We start from the raw sequence: 17,876 nt of genomic DNA, 5'->3' as shown, positions 1-17,876 counted from the left end.
AACGTGGTCCTGACCTGGTGCCTGGCCAGCAGTGGGGAGCCAATGGCACGTGCCAGTGCCCCGCTTGCCCCCTTGTGACCTGACCAGGGGTTCACGAGACCAACTCTTCCAGACAATGCTTGTGTAAAAAGGTTATTTTAGTAAGTAAAAATGGCTAAGCTTCCAAAAGTTCTTAAATAGGATTTCAGACGGAGGAAAATGTCAAGAGGCCAGTGGGCAAGGCGATAGCCTGGTGCCAGGCACATGGCGGGGAGCAGCAAGATCCCCACCCACTGGCCTCCTGCCGGCCATAAATACAGCCCGGCCCGCGGCGGCAAGGGCCGTGCTCCTGTGTACACCTAGGAACACTATACTATATACATGCCCAGTGAGAAACTCTCCACCCTCAGAGCCGGAGAAGAGTGGGGCAGGGCTGCCCACCAACCGCCCAGTTCCCACTGTTCCTGTGCCTTCTGGGGGCTCCTCAGCCCACCCACTAGGGAGGGGCCCTGCAGGCTGGGGAGGGTTGGGCCAGCCCATGCCACCTGCGCCCAGAGCCACAGCCGAGACGCCATTTCCTTCTGAGCGTGTTTCTTATCTCTGAGGAGAGACGGGCGAACGAGGAGCCTCCACTCTTGGCCTCTCTGCCTTGCGGGCTCCAGGCGCTGCAGCAGGAACAGGCCAGGCAGGCGTCAGGACCCAGTCTTGGTCCGGCAGAGTGGGCATGGCCATCACACAGGCAACGGCCTCGACTTCCCTGCGGGAGAGGGAGGGTTCGTCAGCACCAGGATTGTCAACCTCTGTCCCAGAGCAGGAGGGAGCTGCAGAAGCACACAGGCAGCAGGCAGTGGACCCCAGACCCCACCCTGAGCAGCCAGCTTCCCGGCACAGCCCTGCAACCCGAGGTGGCCGGGCGGCTGGGCAGGCAGCCCTGGGCTGCAGGCCCGACACTCACCTGGAGACTCTGCAGCCCCAGCCGTCAGGCTGAAATCAAAGCAACAGGTGTCTCACCGGTGGGCCCGCCTTGGGCCAGGACCCCCCGGGACCCTGCTGCCCCCTCTCCCTTTAGACTCAAACACTCACCAGGCCCTTCTGTGAGTGGGCCAGGCTGGGGGCTGGAGGCCCGTATTCTAGTTCTGTGGCCTGGCTCACTCCTCATCTGGGACAGGTGAGCCTTGTCCTTTCTACCCCCCGGGAGCCAAGGCCTGCCTTGGATGGTGTGTCTTGCATGAGCCCAGCCAGCCCAGCCTCAGAGGATTGTGTCCTGGGCCTCATGTCAGCAGCCCTGCTAGGAGCCCGGAGGGCTGGACCCAGCACTATCTGCCCTGGCTACTTCCCAGGGCCAGGGAAGGTTGTGAAACAGGTTCTAGAGAAGTTTTATAAACTTAAAAAAAAAAAGAAGAGAAAGCCCATTCAGATAAGGGCAGCCTGGCCCACTCCCTCAAGACTCACCCGAGGGCTGCAACTTCCTCCTGATGGACCCTGGGCGGCTAGTGGTCCCAGAGCCAGGGGCCGAGTGGGCTCGTGCTGAGGGCTGTGGCGTCTGGCAAGCTGGCTCCCACTGTGGGCAGAGAAGGGCAGGTGGGTGGGGCCTGCTGCCCTGGGTCTGCCCCCTACCCCACACGTTTCCCCTCCCAGCCACCCGAAACCATTTCCTCATCTGCAAGATGGACATGATGATGGTACAATAACCATGGGGGGGGGAGGGTGTGAGACTGCATACGTAAAGAAGTGAACTAGTTACCACTGAGCGCCTGTGTGCCAGCCGGCACCCGCCCCCGCCCCACCTCCGACCAAGCTGATGACCCCCACAGGTACCTCTGAGGCCGAGAAAGAACACCTGGACTAAAGAGGCTACTGGTTTGGGTTCAAGTTCTGGCTCCACCCCCTCTGGTATCTTCCCCTCCTCCACCACTCCACACTGTCCTCCCCTCCAAACCCTCCCTCCTGCCCATGACCGAGATGCCTGTGACCCAGTACTGGCCTGAGGCAGGCCTGTGGTGGTCCCCGTACCTCTAGATGCTCCTGGCTGGACCAGGACACGAGCTCTGCCCTGCGGGACCCGGGGCCTAGCTCCACGGAGCGCACCCTCTCAGCAAACTTGAGGGAATAGAGCGTCTCACTGGTGTTCTTCTCCACGGGGGACACCTAGGAGACACGAGAGCTCACTCCCCACCCAGCTGGCCGGCTGCCCTCGCAGAACTGGAAGGGGCACCAAAGGGAGCCCACAACCAGGGGACTCTAGAAGGCTCCCTGGACAAGACTGAGAGGGAGGGGAGCAGGAGGGCAACCAAGGTGGCAGAAACGGAGGAACTTGCCAGGCACACGGTGCACGTGGCCAGGTCTGTGGGGAGGCTGCGGGGGATGGGGGCCACGTGTCACTGACTTCGGAGCCGCTGATGACAGGAGGCTCTTCCCTGCACAGCCTGGGAGGGTACCTGGGCCGCAGGGGAAGATGGGGGGTCCCTGTTCTTGGAGCTGGTTAAGCCCCTACATGCCAATGGTCACGCCATCCGGCCCGCCTGGGGCCCTCACCTGCACCACCATGAGGGTCTTGCTGTCCCCGCTGAGCGAGTCCTGCAGCAGGTAGGTGAGCTTGGAGTTGCGGAAGGGCACATGGCCCTGGCGGGAACGCAGGGCGGCAATGACGTCCCCCAGGGCCGACAGCGACTTGTTGATGTGCTGTGCCTCCCGCAGGCGGCTGCCCTCGGCCCCCGACTTGCCCACGCGCTCCGAGCCGGCCAAGTCCACCAGGTTCAGCTTCCCTGTGGGGAGGGTGCTGGGCAGGTCAAGGCTGCCCCGGGAGAGGCGGGGGGGCGGGGCGGAGGGGAACGGGTGGCTCAGGCCAGGCGGCTGGGGCCCTCACCCGTGGTGCGGAGACCGGTGCTGCCGTCCACACCGTGCACCGTCACAATGAGCAGGGCGTGCGAGCGCGAGCTGTGCTCGTTCAGGTTGGTGAACTCCGTGGTGCGGTTGGTGTGGCCGAACTCGAACACCTAGGGCCCGGGGAGGGCAGAGAGAGGCACAGGGTTTGGAGTGGGGTCTTCAGAATCAAACATCCCCGAGTACCCCTGTGAGGGGGCGGCACCCTCTGCCTCGTCCAGGGGAGGAAACAGGCTCAGAGAGGCCTGGCAGAACCTGCATCTGACCCCCATTCTGTCCTCCCGGGGCAGCTCTGCTGTGGGCGGGGTCTCCCCAGCCTTTCCCCACCCCCGGCCCCCGCAGCCCCACACCTTGTTGATGTCCTCCACGCTCTGCACCTGGAACTCCGTCAGCCCTGGCACGTACAGCTGCCCGCTGCCGTCGGGACACAGCCGGATCTCCAGTTTCTCCTGGGGCTCCTGCCCCAGCAGGTCCCTGAGAGCAGGAAGGATGGTCACTCCCTCCTCGCAGTCTGCCCTCTGCTCGCACTGCACCCACCCCCAGCCTGGAACGTTCCCCCAACCATCACACTTCTGGAAGCCTTCCTGGACCATGGGGCTCTGCGCTCAGTCTGCTGAAGGGCAGAGATGGAATGTTCCCCCAAAGTCCTGGGGTGCTGCTACTCCTGCCCCCACAATGCACTGAGCCCCTGTGGGCAGGTCTTCCCAAAACCCCACTCTCACTCTTCACTACCTGGTGCAGCCTGCAGGTAGGGTGAGGACACTTCAAGGGGAAAAGGAGTGCCTTTGTCTGGGTATCCCAGGTGGGCTCAGACAGCCCCCCTCCTCCTGCCTGCTAGCATAGGGGAGGGGCCTGGGACCAGTGAATCCCCTGGGCTGAGTCGACATTCAGCTCCCACCTAAGGGCTCCCACCTGAGGTGCTCCCACTCGAGGGCCTTCCGCCTGAGGGCCCCTCACCTGAGGACCTCGTTGTAGATCTCGGCCGCGCTGACGGTGATGGTGTACTCCCAGTCAGACGCCTTCTCCTGCACCTCGGAGAAGAGCAGCCGCAGGGCCCGCTGGTTGATGCCTGGGTTCTCGAGGGTCCCCTGCGGGCAGAATCAAGGCCCCGGTGAGCCAGGCCTCCCCGCACCACGTGGGCTGGCCCGTGCAGATGCTCACGTGGTATCTGTGGTCCCCACCTGCTCTGGCTACCCCTAACAGGCCAGCCTCCCTGACTGAAGCTCCCCACCTGCATGCCGGTCTGCCCCCTAAAACGCCCTCCACCAGCTACAAGCAACTTCACCTCCTTGGGCCTCAGTTTCCCCGCCTTTAAAACGGCCCCACCCTGCCAGGATTGGGCCTGGGACTTAAGAGCACCAGGTGAAGCGCCTGGCCCAGGCCTGCACACACGGGCTGCTGATGGATACCTGGCCCTGGTGGGCCACCTGGGAGGGGGCACCGGGAATGTATGATTGTATGACATGTATGAGTGTATGACAATGAGGGGCTCATTGGCAGGTAGGCCATGAGCCAGGCTCTGGGTGACGCAGGGGAGGCACAGGCAGAGCTGGCAAGTGAACTGGGGCCCGATGGGCTGCCTGGCCTTTCTAGAAAGAAAGCTGGAGTCCTCACCTGGGCCTCCCTTATCACGGCACCTCCCACCCTCACTTCACTTCTGCCACTGGGGCCTCCTTGCCGGGCCTCAGTGTCCTCCCCAGCACGCTCCAGACTCATGGTCCCAGCCCTGCTGTTCCCTCTGCCCGGCGTGCTCTTCCCCATTCTCCTCTCCGTGACTGGCTTAGGTGTCTGCACCAAACTCACCTCCTCAGGGAGGCTCCCTCCCTCCGAATGCCTGACCCCTCCCCCTCCCTCGGCTCCTCATTCCGGGCCGAAGTTCCCTCCCCAGCACCCGACGGGACACGTCCTGGTTTGTCGTGTGCACCGCTGTCTCCCCACTGGTGGGCTGGCTCCGTGGGGTCAGGCACCCTGGCCACGGCTGTGCCCCAGGCCCCAGGCACGGTGCCTGATGCACAGTGGGGCTCAGCAGGGATGTGTTGGAGGATGGAGGCCCCTGGTGGTCAACTCTAAGCACCCAAGACGGAGCTGGGAGCTTAGAGGTGCTGCACACACCCCTCGCCCTTCACCTCCCCATCTCGCTTGGCCTGCCCCCTACTGACCAGTCTTGCCAATCCCAGAACTGAGGGAGAAGAAGGTCCCGGTTGGGGGAGAAAGGACCACCATGACAGCCTTCCCAAAGGGTTCCTAACAGCCTGGGCCAGCAGCGCCCTCTCGCGCCCCTTGTTGGGACAGCAGGAGACCCGCCCCCCTCCCTTACCTGGAGAATCCCCCTCAAGAGCCAGGGAAATGGCTCCATTTTTATCTACAGTCAAGTTTCTTCCTCCTCTCAACAACCCCCCCACTCCCAGCCACATCCCATAGAGGGGGGCATGGCACAGGCAGGGAGATGAGGCCCTGGGAGCTGCAGGTAAGAGCTGGGCACCCGGGACTTCCCTGGTGGCGCAGTGGTTAAGACTCCACGCTCCCAGTGCAGGGGGCCCGGGTTCGACCCCTGGTCAGGGAAATAGATACCACACGCACGTCACAACTTTTTCGCATGCCACAATTAAGGAGCTGGCGAGCCGCAACTAAGGAGCACACATGCCACGACTAAGGAGCCCGCCTGCTGCAACTAAGACCTGACATGGCCAAATAAATAAATAAATAAAATATTTAAAAAAGAGCTAGGCGCCCCACGACAAGTCTGGCCAGTCTCTTCACTGGCCAGTCTCCCACTGCCCGGGTATCTCCTTGAAGGCCGAGATCGCCCCCTCCTTCATCCTGACACTCCCAGGGCCCAGCATGGCAGCCCTACAACAGGAGTCCCATAAATGTGTGTGGGTGACATGAAAGCCAATCCTGAGAGACGTCACAGCGATCTGCCCTGGACTCTGGGCCCAGGCCGAGACCCCTCTGAGGCCAGAGGGTGTTGTCAGCGCACCCTCCCCTCCCCCATACCTACTGGGACCATGCAGGGGTGCTTGGGCAAGGCGCCCCCTCTGCAGGCCTGGTGCCTCGGGGCTAACACGGATAACTATGGGCCCTGCTCCAAGGTGGTTATGGAGACCAAGTGAGGCAAAACACACCCCACGCAGAACCTCGAGACCAATGAGGGGAGCCCCCATCAATGGCAGCAAGGGGTTGGTCTTCACTCTGGATCCCTGCCCCATCCAGCGGGTACCCACCTCCATCGTGTATGTCTTGCCAGCACCCGTCTGGCCGTAGGCGAAGATGCAGACGTTGAAGCCGTCGATGCAGGAGGTGATCAGGGCCTGCACCTCCTGGAACACCTGCAGAGGGGACGTGGGATGGAGGGTGAAGGGCTGCCAAGGCTGCTGGGTCCAGGGGCCCCCACCAGCCACCTCCCCCTGACTGCTCCCCTCCCCTACTACAGCACCTGTTATCGTGGGCAACCAGCTCACTGTGGAGGAATCTGTGACTAATAAGTCACTTACACTAGGCGTTAGTGGGCAACCTCATTGCCAAAAGACTGAAGGGAAGTCAGGGCAGTAATTACTGCCCACCAGCACCTGAGGAAGGGGCCGCCCAGCCCAGGAACTCAGGAGCCCTCCCCCAGCTTCTCCCCCTCTCAAGGTGGGTCAGCAAATGAAGGCCGAGAAAGCATGTGCCTGGCACCTTCACGGGCCGGCTGGCCTGCCTGCCAGCCAGCAACAAAGGACGGGGGCAAAGATAAAGCCCAGCGTGGGGACAGGAGGGCACAGGCAAAACAGGCCTCCCAGGTTGGCCCTGGCAGAGATCAGGGAAGAGTGGGTGCTGAGAACACATGGCTCGCACAGGCTGAGGGCTCCTCCCTGAGGCCTGGGGGGCAGCATGGGAGTCCCTAGGAAGACCCGTGGGACTGATAGAGGAGCTGCTCCTGGCTGGAGGGGCCTGCCTGCATGCAAGCCAGGGTCCTGTGGGTGGGCGGGGCCACATGACTGGGAGGGGCTGTGAGAGTGGGTGCGGCTGAGTATGGGAGAGGAACCACATGAGTGGGAGAGGCCATGTTAGTGGGTGTGGCTATGAGGGTAGGAGGGGTCACATGGATGGGATGGGCCTGAGAGTGGGTGTGGCTGTGAGGATGGGTGGGGCCATGTGGGTGCCCTAGGCTGTGCATGGATCTGCCCTTCTTAGCAGAGGCTTCCAAAGGCCTCAGTTTACCTTCCCACCCTCTTCTCTCCTCCAGAGGTGAAAAGAGAGGGACCGTGGAGCACTGAGCTTCTCCATCCTGTCTGCCCTCCCTTATACTTATTTTTGTCCAGCTCCCAACATCTCTCCCTCTACAGGTGAGGTGAGTCTGTCTCCCCCTCCCTCCACTGTTCTCTGTCCCTCTTCCCGCAGGGCCACACTCACGTCCTGCTGTGAGGCTTGCGGGGAGAAGACTTTGTCCAGCTCAAAGGAGACGGGCTTTCCTTTGTGCAGCAAGTGAATGATGGAGTCGTCATCAGGATCAAAGGTCACAGCATTGGTCGCCTCAGGTCCTTCCCCATCCTCTTTGGTGACTGGCCGGACACGGGCAATCACCCGGATGTTCCCTGGATTGGGTGGGGGAAGAGAGAAGGGTACAGACCAGGTCAAGACCAGACTGCCTCCACACTGGTGTCCGTTGACATCTAGAGCAGGCTAGTGGCTCAAGAGCCCCCTGCCTTCTAAGTAAGGCCCCCAAGGGCAAGGTGGCCCACAAAGATTTGATCAGCCACTCACGCTACAGTATGAATTAACGTGTCAATATATTTTCTTGCTGAGCAAACCAGTTGACGGTAGGATCCTCACCTTGGGGACATGGAGGAAAGGTCAGTTGTGGGGCTCAGACACTGAACCCAGTTTGGGTGGGATACCAAAATGGACAACTCTTTATACACCTGGACTTCAGTTTCCTCACATACACAACAAGGGGCCTGGATCCCAGCAAGCCAAGGGGCTTATTCTGTCACTCTAGAAGGGCACAGTGAATGCCAGGACAGGGCTTGGGAATCAGATGGGCAGAAGGGACCAGGCAGGAGATGGGCACAGGCAACAGGGCAGCCCCAGATCAGATCTGACACACAGATCTGATCATGCCACCCCCTTGCTTCAAGCCTTTGGGTGGGATCCCAGAGTTCCTGGAATGAAGAGAAAACTCCCCATCACATCTAGCATGGCCCCACCTTCCCTTCACCTGTCCACTCCACCTCACAATCCAGGTCTCAGCCCTGGTTTTAGCTCCTACGGGAAGCCCCCTCGACACCCTCAACTGTCAGATACCCAGGGGCTCTCAGAGCCCCTCCCCAGCCTGGGTAAAGGGGTGGTGATGGGGTTTTCTGAGTGATTAATGATCACCGTCCGCTTGCCCCCTGCTGAAGTAAGCACCATGAAGGCAGGGACAGGTTCTGTGGCGCCCAAAGCCATATCCTCATTGTCTGGAACGGCACTTGGCACAGAGCAGGTGCTCCCTAGACCTTTGTGCCGTGAATGGGTGGTGTCTCAACCTTGACCAGGCCCTAGATCAGAGTAAGTGGCATTCTAGCCACCCACCACCCAATGCTTCAATACCCTACCCCTCCGCCACCTGGTAGCCTGCCATAGGCATTGGGCAAAGGTTTCAGAGTTGAACAGATCCAAGGTGGACCATTCACTAGCCATGCAGTTTTGAGCAAATTCCCCGTGACGTCTCTGTGCCTCAGTTTCCTTATCTACAAAGAGGGAATTACAATAGCTCCTCGATGACAGGGCACAGCTCCAAGGAGTGGTGCTGGGGGCCATGGGGAAGGACAGGATCACTTCCGAGGCAGGTCAGGGCTCCCTCCGCTAGGCACCCCCCAGCCCGCCCAGCGGTCACCTTTCAGCCGCACGAGTTCATTGTGGCACTTCTTGCGCAGCTGCAGCTCCCGGCGGTACTTGCGCAGCAGCTCCTGGTTGTTGCTGTTGACCTCGTCGATGGCCTGGCCGATCTAGTGGGGGGTGCGCAGCGCCGTCAGGGGCCCAGCTCCACCCACCTTGCTTGCCCAGCCGCTTGCCCCCTCCCCCTCCCCCCAACAGTCTGCTCACTGCCTCCTGCCCTGGACTAAATACCTGACATGCCCTGTCACACATCCCATCTTCCCAATAACCCCTCTGGGTAGGTACTGCGAACAGGCCCACTTTACAGAGGAAGAAACTGAGCCCTAGAGAGACTAAGCCAATCTCAAGGTTGCCCTGCAGATGAGTAAAGAGCCGGGGCTCAGCTCTCACTCCACAGCACCAGCACTTGACTACATGATTCAGCTGGACCCAAATTCCAGCTCTACCCTGAGGACCTGGGGGACCAGAAGCAACTGGCTCAATGTATTCAAGCCTCAATTTTCTCATCTGTAAAATTGGGATAACAACATCTAACTCGTGGATTTGTAGGAGCTGGTAGGTAAAGATCTCCAAGTTACATTTCATAAGGAAAAGAAACAAGATGCAAGCCACACATACACCTGCTCCCCTTTATTGGGTGAAAGGGAAGTGCGTGTCCATGTACATACATGTCAACAGTTTTCAGCATGCTCAGAACACCCTTTGGGGGAATTGCTGGGAGACAGGCCTCCTTTGGGGAGCAGGCTGGGTGGCAGAGAGAAGCCTTTCCTTTTCATCTGAATGCCCTTCTGGGACGTGTGTACTTTCAACATGTCCATGTATTATTGACATAATTTTTGAAAGGAGAACTATTTTCGATTCCCAAAATACATGTCTCTCTACCCTGCAGAGCTGTCATACAGATTCAAGGAGCTGACGGCTATAAAAGGCTCAGCACGTAGGAGGCACTTAAGAGACATTGGCTATTCTCATGCTGCACAAGTACAGCTTTAAAAAATGAAATTAAACCTAACATCTAAGGATATGTGTAGCATGTTTGAGATATAAAGATATGCATAGCACGTATGGGATATAAAGATATATGTGACATGTTTGGTTTATACCCAAATACCTGCTCTTGACCATACTGTTCTTCAAATGGTCTGGGGACAGCAGTGCGTGTGTGGGACAGGAGCTGCCATCTGGGGGCTTTGAGTTTGGGAAGGGCGCGCTAGGTGGCTGCTGCATCTGCCCAGGGCCTCCAAGGCCTCTCCCAGCCCCGCCCCCCCATGGCCTGCACTGACCTCGGCCTTGACGCTCTTGAGGGCCTCCTGCAACAGCATTGGGAAGCCGCGCACCTGACGCTTGAGCCCATTGTAGTCATTGGTCAGGGTCCGCAATGCTGGTTGCAGCGTCAGCAGGTTGGTCCGGACACCTACGGAGACACAAGGGGTGAGAGGCAGACGGGGTGAAGGGCTGTGGCGTGGGGCAGGCCAGAGCCCAGCTGGACGGCTCACCTGCCAGGTTCTCGTGCACAGCCTTCATCTCCACCTGGGCTCTGGCAAAGGCCTCCTCAATGGCCCGGTTCTTGTCCTCCTCCAGGGACTGCATCTCCTCCAGCATCTGCCCGTGTGCCCGCTCCAGCTCCGACTCGTACATGGCGATCTGCGGCCAGGGCCAGAAGCTTAGTGCTATGCGCCACGCAGGGAAAGAAGCCCCGCCCCTCACGCCTTGCACACGTGAACACACACACAGGTGGGGTAGGATGGCCGTCTCCCTCCCTGAAAGGGCTGGGAGCTCTGTGCAGCTACTTCCCGGCATCAGCCCAGCACCAACCTGGGTCCCGGCACATAACACAGGTCACAAGCCACAGGCCCCAGGAGAGCAGGGGAAGGCATTTGTTATGATACTGACTAGAGCACCCTTCCAAGAGCCACGGAGGCGCGGGGCCCGGGACAGGTGTGAGACCAGTGGGCAGGAGTCAGTGTGAGGAAGTGGGGTGACCGCTGGGAATCGAGCGCCCCGGGACCACCCTGGCCCTGGGCCCACCTGTGTGCCGGGCCCTGAGCGAATCTCGTGATTAGGTCAAGCCCCACTGGGAGGTGCGTTCTGTGATCAGATCATTTTACAGATGAGGAAACAGAAACCTGCCCTTGGTCACACGGCCAGCAGGGAGAGGAGGAACTTAAACCCAGGTCTGTCGAACCCCAAGTTCGACACTGCACTGTGCCAAAGGCCGGTCTCTGGCGTTGGGGCCCGGCATGCACATGCTGCCCTGACAGACATGCACACCTGTGCCCGGAGCTGTGCGGTCAGCTGATGCGAGCTCTGCAGCTGCTGCTCCATCTCCTTCAACACCTGCCTCTGCATGGCCACCTGCTCCTGCAGGTGCTGGTTCCGGGCCTGGGACTCACTGAGGGCCTGCTTGGTCTTGGATGACTCCACCTCCACCGTCTTCATGACATACTGTGAGAGGAGGGAGGGGTGGGTGCATGGAGGTGCGTGGGTGCCTTGACCTTACCCTGGGACCCTGGGGGACCCTCAGGAACATCCCACCAACGGCCTGCAGAATAAACTAGAGGAGCCCCAAGATCTGGGCTTTCCAGAAAGCTGCAAGGGCCTCCTGGAATCTTCTCATCTTAATGAGCCCACTAGGAGCCTGGCTGTGGCCCAAGACTGGGCCCAGAACAGACAAGAAGGGCAGAATCTAGCGATGCATCACGTCCATGCCTGGCACACGGCGGGCACCTCAACCATCAGTTGCTGGATGCCTATGTGGCCTGGCCCTGGACAGCAAGAAGGGGAAGGGGCCAGGCTGAGAGCAGATCTGGAAGGATTCCTTCAACCCCCCGCACCTACTTATTCACCAAGGCAAGCCCCTCCTACGTCCAGCCCATCCTGGGCTCCAGGGACCAGAGTTGAGGCGTGGTCCAGGTGAGCGCGGGGCACCGCAAGCGGCGCGGCCGCCTGGCCTCAGGCTCACCTTGACGGGCGGCGACTGGGCCCGCAGGCTGGCGATGGTCTCGTGGCTGTCACGCAGGCGCCGGCTGAGCCGCTCCTCCTCCTGCGCCTTCTCGGCCAGGCAGTCCTTGAGCCGCAGCTCCACCTCGGCCAGCCGGTCGGTCTTCTGCTGCACCTCCAGGTTCAGCTCTGACAGCAAGCCTTTGTTCTCCGCCACCTCCAGCTGTAGCTGGGACAGCTTGTCGCGGAGCTGGGCGCTCTCCTGCAGACAGACGGCCGCGGAGGCGCGGGGCCCGGGACAGGTGTGAGACCAGTGGGCAGGAGTCAGTGTGAGGAAGTGGGGTGACCGCTGGGAATCGAGCGCCCCGGGACCACCCTGGCCCTGGGCCCACCTGGCTGTGCTCGCAGCCTGTGCAGGGCACCGCCGGCTTGGCCCGCATCTCCTGCAGCTCGGCCTCGCAGCGCCGCATCTCCTGCCTCAGTCGCTCATTCTCCACCATCAGCAGGTCCCGGTGCTTCTCCAAGTCGGTGCCTCCCTGCAGAGAGCCAGAGCCGGGGTTGGGGCACATGTGGCGAGGGCAGATCAGGGGGAAGGACGGAGCGGGGAGGCAGAGACAGTACAGGGGTAGGGGAAAGGGGAGAGGTGGGGAGACAGAGAGAAGGAGAAAAGAGAAAGAAAGGCCAGTGATGGATGGAGAGGAGAGAGGAGGGGCTCCAGAGATGATAAAGACAAAGGCAGAGGAGAGGGAGAGATGGAGGAGGGTGGTGAGACCGGAACTGCTCCCGGCTGCACCCCACCCCTTTCATTCCATTTTCCTGAGTGTGAAAGTTACAAGGAAAGTCATATTTATACACAGAGTTCACACTCCTACTTTACATCAGCAAATAAGAATTAACCTCCCTCCTGTTATGGGTCACACCACCCCGTGGGCACAGTGAGGGGTGATAAGTACATGGGGAGCATCCCTCCCCAGCCCCGCCCCGTTAGGATGGCGTGGTCGGGCTCACCAGCTCTGATCGAAGGCGGCTCACTTCCTGGGCCTGGCTTATGAGCTTCTGCTTCAGGTGTTCCACCTGCCAGCACAAAGCCAGGGCACGCTGAGCCTGGATTCTCTCCTCCAGCCCACACCCAGGCCTCTCGCCCAAACCCAGAGCCCCAGTCCTCCCTGTGTTCAAGCATCAGGCCACACCTGGGACTCTAGGCGCAAAGCACCTGGCCTGGTCCTGACAGCTCTCAGCACCCTCTCCTGTCACAGGACCAGCCAGTCTGGGCTTACAGGAGAGTCTGGGGAGCGAGTGCAGCTGTGGTGACCCCTGTGTGAGCCTGAGCCCACGCCAGGGGCAGCTCGCTGGGGGACTCAGGAGGCTGACCCTCAGGACGCCTGCCTTTGCACAGGCCTGAACCTACTTCTGTATTTGTCATTTAACATTCTTTTTTCTTTAAAGGGCCTCCAAAGTGTATAAACTCCAGGCACTACAAAACCTGGATCGGTCCTTGACCAGCCCCTAGAATTTTCTACTTTGAGTGGTTCCTGGTGAGTCTGTCTGTGGAGATGGGCCTGCCAGTGACCAGGGCACATCTGGGACCTGCCTCCACCCCAGCTCCCAGTCTGCCTTGCAGGAGAGCTATGGCCAGTGGAGGCTGTTAGAAAGAGAAGGGGTGTGCACCCCATCAGGAGGCAAGGGTGACTGGTTCAACCAGAGCCCAGGGAGGGGAAACCAGCCCCGAGAGAGAGCAGGATCCCAGGACGGCTGCCTGCCCTCCCCGCAGGCCTAGACCCTGGCTCCACATCAGCCCACCTCCAGGAAACTCTCCCCCCGGGAAATAACCCAAAATGCAGACAAAGACTTTGGCACCAGTGTTCATCAGCGCCTGTTTGAGCTTTTTCTTGCAGAACATTCTGTGTTGATTGCACGGAACCTTGGAAAAGGTACAGGGAGAGTCAGACTCCCTCTCTGGGGGATAAGGAGGTGTGGTTTACACAAGCATTGGCCTCTTGTTACCGCCTACAGGGGCCGCCAGCCAAGTAAGGTAGGTGAGGGGCAGTGCAGGACCAGATGCCCAAGACCCACCTGAAGGAGACAGAGGACTGCAACTGGGGGGGTGGGGGGGACAGAGGCCCAGTGTCATCAAACTTCTGACCTTTCAAGAGAGGCCAGACATTGGGATTTTCGGGGTGTGTGTGTAAAATCTCCCCACTACCTATGGCTGAGATGTCATCAACCGTCTGTGTGCAGCACGAGCTCAGAGCCAACCGTCTCCTGGCGCTGGAGAATGGCGGCTGGACCACAAGTCAGCCTCTGCTTTTCTGAGCAAGCTGGGGGAGGAAGCGGGCCGTGGGTGCGACCCCCACCTCCAAGGAAAAGGCCTGTGACACCAGCACTGCTCACTCGTACTTGGGGAGGCGGATTCCAAACACAAGACCCAGAGAGGGGTTGGGAGACCCACCTGGCTGCCCAAGGCCTCCTGGTAGACAAGCAGGTGACCCTAGGGCTGCACCCGAGAAGGTCACCTCTGTCACCTGCTCCACCAGCACATTCCTTCCTAGCAATGTGCTGGGCACGGACCAGGCCAGGCAGCAAAGCCCGTGCCATTTCTCTGCCCACTCCAATACCCCCTTCTGTTAAAAGCCTGGTACACAGAGCCTCAGTTCCTTCGCCCTGGAGGGGAATGAGGGACAGTTTGAATAAGGCGGGCTTTCATTCATTAGTCATGAAATTGGGAATAACCTGAATGCCCAACATTAGGGGAATGGTTAGGTGGATTACAGTACATGCACTCATAGACTACTGTGTAGTCGTTAAACTCACGTTTATCAGGAGTTTTAAATGATGTGGGGAAAAGCTCCTCAACGTATTAAGTCAAAGAAAAGTCGAAAAACAAAATCGCATATGCAATACAAAACGGAGAGGGCTCTGGACTATGGAATGATGTTGGACAAATTCTTTTCGATTTGCAGTAAGTTTTAAGTCTCAAAGAATATATATTCCTCTTGCACTCCCCCAACTCTGAAATAGGTGGAGTCTACCTCCTTTTGAAAGGTTGGGGTCCCCCTCCTGCCTCCCCTCCCTCAGAAATCACCCCAGGAAGATCCACTTGCACGGAGCTGGTGCCCCAGACCGGCTGCTTCCTCGGCACTAGGCTGGGTGGACTCGGACCTTGCTTGTCCCCAACGCCACTGGCACTCAGACCCGATGCAGTGAAAGTGGGGTTTCCCAGTGTTTACTTGGGAGTTGGGATGCCTGCCTGACACCTGCCTGCAGCCCGGTTCCTGTTCTCTTCTTACATCACAGTCAGAACGCTGGGTGTTCCTGGCCTCTGTCTGGAATCTCTGAGGGGCGCCCCAAAAGGAGGCGGCTGCCCCACGAGGCAGGCTGGGGGCGGGGTGGAGGGATGAGGAAAAGGCTGTAAAAGACCCCTTTTGTCAGAAATGTCAGGCACTCGTCATCTCCTGGCTAGTCTCGGGCAGAGGAGGAGCACAGCCCACTGACACCGCAGGGTGTCCGGTCAGGCACAAACCACCCCGTGGTGCGTGGTGCCTGCACCCCGGCCGGCCAGCTCCACTGGGGGCTGAGAACTAAGGAGGCGTGCTGCCCAGGAGCGGGACCCTTGCCCTCCACCCCCGGGGGGTCAGCTTCGGGAGGGCCTGCAGGGAAGACAGCAGACTTCTCCCAGCCTGGGAGGGAGAACAGGCGAGTCTCTCAGGGTCAGGGAAAACAGTGAGCACAGGAGATGGAGACAAAACCAAGTACGGGAGGAGGGCTCAGAGCAGAGACGGGGAGCTGAGGGTGAACCTGACCAGAGAGCGGGGCCTTCTGCAGAGGGGGCCCCTGCAGGCACGCCCTTTACGCACCCAGTACAGCTCTGAGTCAGTGAAGGTGCCTGCATCTGTACGCAAGGGGTCGGCGGGGCGGGGGGAGGGACCTTCTCCATCAGCTCTTCGGGAGGTGCCCAGCACACCGGAGACACTCAGTGAGCACGGAAGTGACGGCGAGGGGGCAGCGCACTTACTCCTGAGTGCCAAGAGCCAGGCCAGAGCGGCAGGCAGGCTCCTGACCGGCTGCTGTGATGGGCCCCCGGACAGCACAAGGTCAATCCCAGGGCTGAGGAGGGACCAGGCTGGGTTTGTGCCACAGCCCTTCCCGGGCTCAGGCTCCTAGTCACGCTGAGAAACTGAGCCACAAGCCTGGTGCAGGGGGGCCTTGAGGGAGAGGGAGCTGGTGCCTGTCTGCTGACCCGACGCAAACCCACAGTTACATCTCCCAGCAGAAGCGGGCTCCGCGGAGGGTGCGGCTGCCCTGTGCCAGTCTGTGTTTTCCCAGCTGTCTGCTCCTCTCGACACAGACAACCTGCTGATCAGCCCCCAACCTCCCACCAAGCCTGGCCCTCCATCATCGGCTGTCTTCTGAGGAACGGAGGGCTCTCCCAGTGGCAAGACCAAGGCATTGCTGAGCTGGGAAGATGAGAGGGCCTGGGATCCAGACGGCCCCAAGGAAACGCAGCCCAGAGGCCTGAGGGGCAGCCCCGGGAAGCACCCCATCCTGTCCCCAACACACTCCCCATCCTGGGAGACCTGACTCCTGGTTACCTATGTACATGACCACTGACCAGGCCCAACTGGCTACATCCGTCCCATCCTGCCTCCACTGCTGAGTTTTCACATTTGAGTCCTTTTGCCACCAAGGGGCTTTGGGAACATGGACTCTCAGGCCAGACTGCTCGGGTTGCTAATACAGACATCACCCTACTTTGCCAGACAACCCTGGACACATCTCAACTCCACCGTGCCTCTCCATTTCCTTAGCAGTAGAATGAGGCTACCTCACTGAGGAGGTCTGGAGGATTAAGTGAGATTACATGAGTAACATATATAAAGTGCTTAGGACAGGGCCCAGCACGTAATAAGTCTATTACTAGAATGAAAGTCCGTGAAGACAGGGATATTTGTTGTATCAGTGCTGTACCCCCAGTGCCTAGAACGGTACCTGGCATATAGTAGGCCCTCAGTAAGCACATGTAGAAAGAGTGCTGAATGCATGAGGGGCCAGGAGAAGCAGGGGCTGTGAGAGAGCGGTCAGGCAGGGCACGGGGGAGCAGAGGTGGTGGAGGCTGGGGTGTGCTGAAGGATGCTCACTTCTGCCAAAGGCAGGAGCTGCTAATGGGCTCCAGGCAGTGCATGCCATGTGGGAATGTCAGCCCAGAGGTGCCACAACTTCCAGTATTTTATGACAAAAGAAAGGAAGTTGTGATTTTTATATGAACTTAACTAAGATTTAAATGGTGGCAACTAATTTGATCATACAATCAGGACAGTTGGAACTAATAAATTCAGCAAAGTTGCGGGATATAACACATAAAAATCAGTTGCGTTTCTATGCACTAATGCTGAACAGTCCAAAAAGGAAATCAAGACAGTAATTCCACTTAAAATAGCATCAGAAAGAATAAAACATGTAGGAATAAACTTAACCAAGGAGACAAAAAACTTGTACACTGAAAACTACAAAATGTTGCTGTAAGAAATTAAAGATGATACCAGTAAATGGAAACACAGCCTGCATTCACAGTCTGGAAACAGTACTGTTAAGATGTCAATACTGCCCAAAGAAATCTATAGATTCAATCCAATCTCTATCTAAATCCCAATGCCATTTTTTGCAGAAATATTAGCATCCATCCTAAAATTCATATGAAATCTCAAAAGCCAAATAGCCAAAACAATCTTGAAAAAGAACAAAGTTGTAGGACTCACACTTCCTGATATCAAAACTTACTACAAAGCTACAGTAATCAAAACAGTGTGGTACTGGCATAAAGACAGACATATGGACCAATGGAATAGGAGAGAGAGCCCAGTTATAAACCCTCATGTATATGGTCAATTGATTTTTGACAATGGTGCCAAGATTTTCAATGAGGAAAGGACAGTCTTTTCAACAAATGGTGCTGGGAAAATTGGATATCCACATGCAAAAGAATGGATCAAAATGGATCAAAGACTGAAACATATAAGCTAAAACTATAAACCTCTTAGAAGAAAACATAAGGGAAAAGCATCATGACATTAGATTTGGCAATGATTTCTTGATGTCAAAAGTACAGGCAATAAAAGAAAAAATAGGTAAGTTGGATTTCATCAAAAAAATTTTTGTGCATCAAAAGACTGTCAACAGAGTGTAAAGGCAACACACAGAGTGGGAGAAACTATCTTTAA

The 17,876-nt window shown here is 58.3% G+C and overlaps 1 protein-coding gene across 5 annotated transcripts in view; it reads right to left on the bottom strand.

Annotated features, from left to right (window-relative positions):
- Positions 1-119: 119 nt before the first annotated feature.
- The window catches only part of KIFC3 (kinesin family member C3), a 35,827-nt gene continuing 18,070 nt past the window's right edge, over positions 120-17,876 (bottom strand). For 4 of the 5 annotated variants that reach the window (XM_081215793.1, XM_081215794.1, XM_081215796.1 and 1 more), the window contains 16 exons: positions 12,670-12,735; positions 12,054-12,197; positions 11,684-11,923; positions 10,993-11,166; positions 10,218-10,365; positions 10,005-10,135; positions 8,720-8,831; positions 7,255-7,436; positions 6,087-6,191; positions 3,820-3,950; positions 3,213-3,336; positions 2,846-2,975; positions 2,515-2,744; positions 1,993-2,127; positions 1,432-1,540; positions 120-736 (listed from right to left, as the gene is read on the bottom strand). In XM_081215793.1, coding sequence (XP_081071919.1) covers positions 711-736; positions 1,432-1,540; positions 1,993-2,127; positions 2,515-2,744; positions 2,846-2,975; positions 3,213-3,336; positions 3,820-3,950; positions 6,087-6,191; positions 7,255-7,436; positions 8,720-8,831; positions 10,005-10,135; positions 10,218-10,365; positions 10,993-11,166; positions 11,684-11,923; positions 12,054-12,197; positions 12,670-12,735 — 2,187 coding nt within the window. In that variant the 3' untranslated portion in view covers positions 120-710. Of the gene's footprint in view, positions 737-934; positions 964-1,431; positions 1,541-1,992; positions 2,128-2,514; positions 2,745-2,845; positions 2,976-3,212; positions 3,337-3,819; positions 3,951-6,086; positions 6,192-7,254; positions 7,437-8,719; positions 8,832-10,004; positions 10,136-10,217; positions 10,366-10,992; positions 11,167-11,683; positions 11,924-12,053; positions 12,198-12,669; positions 12,736-17,876 lie in introns of all 5 variants that reach the window. The other variant, XM_081215795.1, reaches the window with a different exon arrangement.

Source organism: Mesoplodon bidens (genome assembly GCF_964165515.1).
Source record: "Mesoplodon bidens genome assembly, chromosome: 18".
Taxonomy (NCBI): domain Eukaryota; kingdom Metazoa; phylum Chordata; class Mammalia; order Artiodactyla; family Ziphiidae; genus Mesoplodon; species Mesoplodon bidens.
This window is presented reverse-complemented; position numbering and strand designations above follow the sequence as displayed.